At 43.1% G+C, this 7,087-nt stretch overlaps 1 protein-coding gene across 1 annotated transcript; it reads left to right on the top strand.

The window, feature by feature from the left end:
* Window positions 1-1,945: 1,945 nt before the first annotated feature.
* Window positions 1,946-4,559, top strand: LOC113407895 (olfactory receptor 11L1-like; the record flags this gene model as incomplete). The annotated part of the gene is made up of 2 exons (XM_026658736.2): window positions 1,946-2,482; window positions 4,492-4,559. Coding segments are annotated over exons 1-2 (605 nt in total), but the record flags the coding sequence as incomplete, so codon positions are not given.
* Window positions 4,560-7,087: the final 2,528 nt, after the last annotated feature.

Genomic DNA, 7,087 nt, shown 5'->3' with positions numbered 1-7,087 from the left:
AAACCTCAGCCCCTTCATTCTAATTTAATCAAAATTCCAAACTGGGTTAATTTCCTTCTGAGTGGCCCCATTTCTTGCATTTCATGTTTCCACTGTATGTGAGTCATTCTCCTGCACCCACTGGAAAATTACTAGATTCTTGTGGACTAGGGCATACACACGTGAATGAGTGAGTGTGTGTTGGGGGGGTGGGGGAGGTGGAGGGAGGGGTGAGGACATGTATGGGCTTGGGCATTAATTGTGTGTCAGATTATATCTGTAGTTATGTTGAACAGATGAAGAACATATTTCCACATATGTGACCTCATTCCATCATATTGCCAAATTTCAACCCTATCTGTGCTTTCTGGCAGTAGCAATGAGGTTACAAAAATGGTGACGGTCAAATAACCCATGACAACAGCGCTTTTAGTAGTAAATCTCTGATGGTCATCAGAATCCTTGCATCTCATAGGTGGCTCTAGAAATCAGCAGATCCTGCAAGGGGTGAGTTCTCTTCTTTGGATGATTGAATATCCCTATGGGTTTGTCTACGGGACTATTTAAAATTTTAGTCACAGCGGAAACCTAGATGCAACTGTGACATCTTGGTCCTGTTCCCCTCTCTGAACTGACACCGAACTGTTGTCATTGGCTCCAGCTTCTGAATCCCATGTGCTGCTGAGCCCCCTGATCTAGGTAGTGACTGATCACTGTTCCTAGCTCTGTCTCTCTCAGCACACTCCCACTGCTTCACAAGGGGTAAGCCATTCAGTGTTAATCGCCCTTGATGGCTTTGTCACTGCAGAAATTGAGATGAAAATATAAACGTGTGCTGTGACTGTGAGGCATGGTTAAGTTCTCTTCCTATTGTGTATTGAAAGTTATGCATGGTCACATAGCAGCATTATAGCATTTAGAAAATACATAGCACTCATTAACAGATATTAAAGAACTTTGTGAAGTGTCTTAAGTAGCATCTCCATATTACACAAGAGCAACAGAGCATATGCTGAGAGCTCTTGTTTCATAAACCTCAAATCACATTAAGAGAACAGTAAGTGGTATTGTCATCAACGATTTCACAGAGGAGGTAACAGAGGCACAGAGAGAGGAAAGGACAAGCTCAAGGTCTGGGAGTGGATGAGCCAGGAATAAAATCCAAGTCCCTGGAATTGAATTCTTGTATCCACTCCACTGGAATCTGCTGGACTCTGCAGTGTAAGTAAGGCTAAATTAGATATGATCCCAGCAATGGCTTTTGGCTTGGGTTTTCACAGGAGCCCAGGAAAGTGGCATTTAATTCTCTTAGTCTCCACTGATAATCTCAGACATTGTGGCTAAAGTAATATACAAGTATGGTCAGGAGTTCTGCAGCTGAGATGTGTTCAACCATAGAGATACCAGACAATAGGAACATTTCCAAGGTGATTCCACTTAGGGCCTTAGGAAAATTTTTCCCAAAATACCACCACCAACTGGTGTCGTCACTTAACCGTTGGGACGGAACCAGCAGGGAGAAGCCAGAATTGAAATGCTGACCATTTTGAAATGGAAGTCACCCTGTAAATTGCAAAATTTGTTGTATTTCCCCTAGATGAAACCCACAACAAACAAATGCCATGGAAATCAAACGACCATCACAGAATTCATCCTCCTGGGATTGGGGACATTCCCTCAACTGCACATTCTTCTCTTCCTGCTGTTTCTAGTGATCTACATTGTGACTCTGGCTGGGAACATCCTCATCATTGCACTAGTTGTGGCTGATCAGCACCTTCACACCCCCATGTACTTCTTCCTGGGGAACTTGTCCTGCTTAGAGACCAGTTACACCTTGGCTATCATGCCCAGGATGCTGACCAATCTTTTGACTGGGGACAGAACCATTTCTGTTCATGCCTGCCTCACACAATTATATTTCTTTGGTTCTCTGGCAGGCGCTGAATGTTCTCTCTTATCTGTGATGTCTTATGATCGGTATTTAGCGATATGCAAACCTCTGCATTATTCAGCACTCATGAATGGCAGTTTCTGTATAAAGCTGGTGGCCGGGTCATGGATAGGTGGATTTATGTCTGTTGCCTTGTTAATATCTATGATGTCACAATTAACATTCTGTGGGCCCAATGAAATTGACCATTTCTTTTGTGATTTTAGCCCAATAATGAAACTGTCCTGCAGTGACACCCACACCGTGGAAGTTACTGCTTTCATAAATTCCTCCATATTTATATTGCCTCCATTTCTGTTGACCCTAGCATCCTATGGTAGTATCATCTCCACCATCCTGAGAATTCCTTCCATCACCGGGAGAAAAAAGGCCTTTTCCACCTGCTCCTCTCACCTCATTGTGGTGTCAATTTTCTATGGAACTCTAGTCATTGTATATTTGTTATCAGACTCTGATGCACTGAGGGACCTGAACAAAGTGTTCTCTATCTTTTATGGAGTCCTCACCCCATTGGTCAACCCCCTGGTATACAGCCTGAGAAACAAGGAGGTGAGGGAAGCTTTGAGAAAAACTGTCCTTAGTTTGCAAGATCATATCTCCATGATTGGTCCATTAAATATATATAAAAAATCTGACTCACACAAGTAGTCCATACTCATCTTTGTGTGCCTGTTGAACTCATGCATATCAGAATCAGGACTCCCTGAAAGCAAGTGCAGACTCTGAGTGCTGCCTGCCTCTGGCCGTCTGACACATTTTGGAGGAAAATTAGAACACCAAGCCAAAGCCTTAAAAATACACTGCACCTCCTGCTCCCACTCTAAGACTGAAGAATACTGTGTAACCTCCCTGATCTTGGATTATTTATTCTTGGAGTCTGGATGACTTTGCAAGTAAATACCTTAATTAGTTCATGAGAATAAAATAATTAAGAATGTGTTCTTCTTGAAATTTAGCTTTTGCCATCACCTTTCTTTCTCCCAAGTGATCTTAAAACTGGAATAAACATACTCTTCACACTTTCCACAGCATTAATCCTCATTTCAAATAAGTGTGTAGGCTTCATTTGAAGATATTAGGTTTAATGAAGCTAAATTGTTAAGAAAAGTTGTGTCTAATCATTAGATTAAGAATAAATTATACACATGGCCGAGTCAGTAGGTCAGGTCATTCTTAAAGTGGGCCTTGGCGACATCTGAGGTAATTCAATGAATCCTCACTCTTTTTCTTCTGATAATTTGCATACTACAGTTCTATTAGATGAAATGGCTCCAAGGGAAGGTAACTATACAGGTGGGCCAAGTGTTGTCAATGATGGCTTGGCCCCCATTGGTGTTATTCAAGGCTCCATGGCCACAAGCTACCTGCTCCTGTGCTTCATCAGAGTAGTGGTGGTTCTCCGTTACGCTGTCCAAGGACCAGCCAAGGGAAGGATTTCTGACTCAGGAAGGCACAGTTCCCTCTTCTCTGCCACCCCTTGCTCCCTGGCAGCAGTAATTTGCTGCTGGCCAGGTAATTGGGGCTGGAAATTAAAATTCTACCATTCCCTGATTCTTCCTGGCCACAGCTTGTTAAACTAGACTACAGCCTTCTTAAAGTGTCGTGCCCAAAACTGGACACAATTCTCCATCTCAGTCCTCACTGGTGCCGAGGAGAGTGGAACAATTACCTTTCATGTCTTCAACATGATGCTCCTCTTAATACACCTGTTGCAAGGTAGAAATGTTTGCAATAATTTATGACTCCTATGGGTCCTTTAATTTCCTGTATATTTGTCATGATTACCCATTGAGGGGAAACTGATTAAGTTTGCTCTCAGGGCAGCCTAAAAGTCTCCTCCCTGTCTGAGTGCAATTAAGAGTCATTAAGGAACTGGTTTAAAAGTACCCAGATCAATAAGGTGGCCAGAGAGACAATGCCAGCTCCAATGACTCATACAATTCTAAACCTCTTCTCCCAAGTGCTTGCAACTCCTTTCAGTTTAGTGTCATCTGCAAATAGTTTAACATTTAGCATATAGGATAGATATGTATAGGGTAGATAGAACTAGCTAGCTAGCTACCAAACTAAGATATTAAATCCAGAATCATTTGTAACAAAATCTGAGGACTCTAGGACCTAAAGGAATAACATCTTTGCACGTCAATTAACTGCAGGCTGCTATACTTGCTTTGTCCAGACACTAGAGGGAGACAGGATCTTCTGCACATAGATGGTGCATATTTACAATAGGATACCACATTCACTGAACTAATGAGGTCTTGCTGATCCACCAAAGAGGAGAGATGGGAGCCAGCATGGTTGCAGCATGCATGACATTTCCAATTGCATTCAGCTATGGGATAAGTTTCTAGAATTGAGTGATGTCACCCCTGTGCTATAAATCTATTTACATTAGGTGTGGGAGGGTATGGGTTAGGACAGGGGTCAAAATTCAATTGTCTGTTAATTATTGGGCCTCATCATGACTCATGTGAGTAGCCCCATTAACATCATTGGAATTTTGTCTGAGTAAGAATTCAATAAGTCCCTGAATGTTTGATATTTACTTTTTCAAGGATTTGGAGTTGCCATACATGGCTGTCATGGAGAGCATCATTGAAGGCTATGACAGAATTGAGGCAGAGTAATGACTGGCTGTTAAAGAGGACCAGTCCCTATTATTGAGTGTGATATATGGGAATGGACAGGGGGCGTGGAGGAAACAGCCCAGCTCCACCCAGATACTGCCCAGGGACCATGTTCTTCCTGTCTGCCACAGTGTACAACGTGGTTTGAACTATTTATGCATTGCGGTGGGAAAATTGCACCCCAAAAGGAGCTGGGAGATAACGGCAGAAAGAAGATACTTAGCATTCAAGGGTAGGAAGATAGAGAGGAAACAAGTTTCCTTCCCTCCAGGATGTAAGAAGATTGAGGGAGATCCTAAAATGATGATGAAGAGAAGTAATAGGTGAGAGGTGATGATGGTCTCACTCCATAATAGACTCATAGACTTTAAGTTCAGAAGGGACCATCATGATTATCTAGTCTGACCTCCTGAAAATTGCAGGCCACAGAACCTCACCCACTCCCTCATTTAATAGACCCATAACCTCTGACTGAGTTACTGACATCCTCAAATCTTGATTTAAAGACTTCAAGTGGCTTGATTCTCTTTACAATCCCACCAGTGTAAATTAGGATGTTTTTGAATTATAAATAGGTGTTACAAAGTGGGGAATCAGGGCCACTAACTCAGTGAAGATTAACCATGTTACCATTAACTGATGGCAAAATTCCCTCGTGTGATGGATAAATTGTATGAGCCCAGATTCTCTGCTGGTGTGAACTGGAGTAGATCCATTAAAGAACTACCCTATAATCTGGAGATCTGACCTTGGGACTTCCATCAGTGTTGTATGGATGCCCCAGCAGTGCAGGCCTGATCAATAAAGCTCCTGGTTATTTACTTCACTGTCAAATCTCATCACAATGATTTTGACTAAAGCTTTTCCAGGTGATGCCTTTTTTTTGTGAGTTTGAAAAATGTAAAGTAACATAAATAGGCCCATCATCGCTCTCTCTGGCCCAATGACTGTTACATTGTGGATAAATATTTAAATAGTCCTTGGGCCAAAGAGAGAGAGACTGAGAGTCGGAATGATTCTGTAGTTCACGAAGGTGGAAGACCTAGGGTCCAGTTCCGCTGCTCCAATTACTCTTCCATTATTTATCCACAGTTGAACAGCTTCAACAGTAGAGACTGAGGCTGGGACACCCCGTTCAAATGCTCTTTTCCATCTCTGGCAGAGAGGGGGGAATTGAAGCTGCATCTCTTACTATCTTGGCTAATAGTCATTTATGGACCTATCCTCCATGAGCTTATCTAATTCTTTTTGAACCCAGTTATAGTTTTGACCTTCACAACATCCCATGGCAATGAGTTCCACAGGTTGACTGTGTGTTAAGTGGAGAAGTACTTCCTCTTGTTTCTTTTAAACCAGTTGCCTATTACTTTAATCGGGTTACCCCTGATTTTTGCTCTATGTGAAGGGGCCAATAACACTTCTGTATTCACTTTCTCCACTCCAGTCATTATTTTATAGACCTCTATAATATCCCCCCTCAGACATCTCTTTTCCAAGCTGAACAGTCCCAATCTTTTTAATTCTTCCTCATATGGAAGCTGTTCCATACCCCTAATCATTTATATTGCCCTTCTCTGTACCTTTTCTAGATCCGAATTCTCCTTTGTGGACTGGACTTCCCAGCTGGACTAATCTCCCATGATCCACCATGCCGAGGGAGTTCCATGATGCACAAGCTCCCCTCACCAAGAGGAGAGACCATGGTGCATCATGGGAGATGTAGTCTGACCAATAAGCTTAGTCTGTAGAGACAAATGGGAGCATGAGGCACCTGAACTACAATTCCCATGAGGCACCATGGTAGCATTCTGAATTGAAATATCTCAGTTTTCTATTTTTCATTGAAAAGTCAAAATTTTCCACAGGGGAAAAAATCTAACCAGCTCTAACCCCCACCAATAGGAACATCTCTCTAGATGAAAGGTTAGTTGAATTTCTATAGTCCATGCACCATTTCTCCTCCCTCCCATTTCTCTTCTCTGTTGGTATGATAAGTTTCACACCCTTAGCTTTGAAAACTATAAGGACCTGTGATACAGCAGGGCCAGAGGGCAGCAGGAGAGTGATAGATGGGAGACATGTAAGCCCCAGGATGGTCAGATCCTTGTTCCCTTAGATGGAGGAGAGGTTACTACAGGTTAATTAGAGCATCTGGAGCCAATTAAGGCCCTGCCAGACACCTGATAAAAAAAACCCTGCTTCAGTCAAACAGAGGGAGTTTGAAGGAGCGCTGTTGTGGGCCAGAAGACAAAAACACTGGGTTAAGGGAAACCCTGCTCACGCAGAGCAGAGGGACTCCTCAGACACAAGGGGTTAGGAGAAACCCTACCCAAGTGGAGAGAGAGCAGGAAGGCCAACAAACGGAAGGGGTAGAGAGGGAAGTAGCCCAGAGGAAGGAATCACAGTTTCAAATGGTTTGCTACTATCCCTAGGGACCCTGGGCTAGGACCCAGAGTAGAGGGCAGGCCCAGGTCCCTCCCCCTCCTTCGTCCTTCTTTGGGACACTAGCGAGGTGGTTGATGCC

This window comes from Terrapene carolina, unplaced genomic scaffold (assembly GCF_002925995.2).
Source record: "Terrapene carolina triunguis isolate 2854851 unplaced genomic scaffold, T_m_triunguis-2.0 Scaffold509, whole genome shotgun sequence".
Taxonomy (NCBI): domain Eukaryota; kingdom Metazoa; phylum Chordata; order Testudines; family Emydidae; genus Terrapene; species Terrapene triunguis.
The sequence above is the reverse complement of the archived record's forward strand: the minus strand, read 5'-3'. Positions and strand labels throughout refer to the sequence as shown.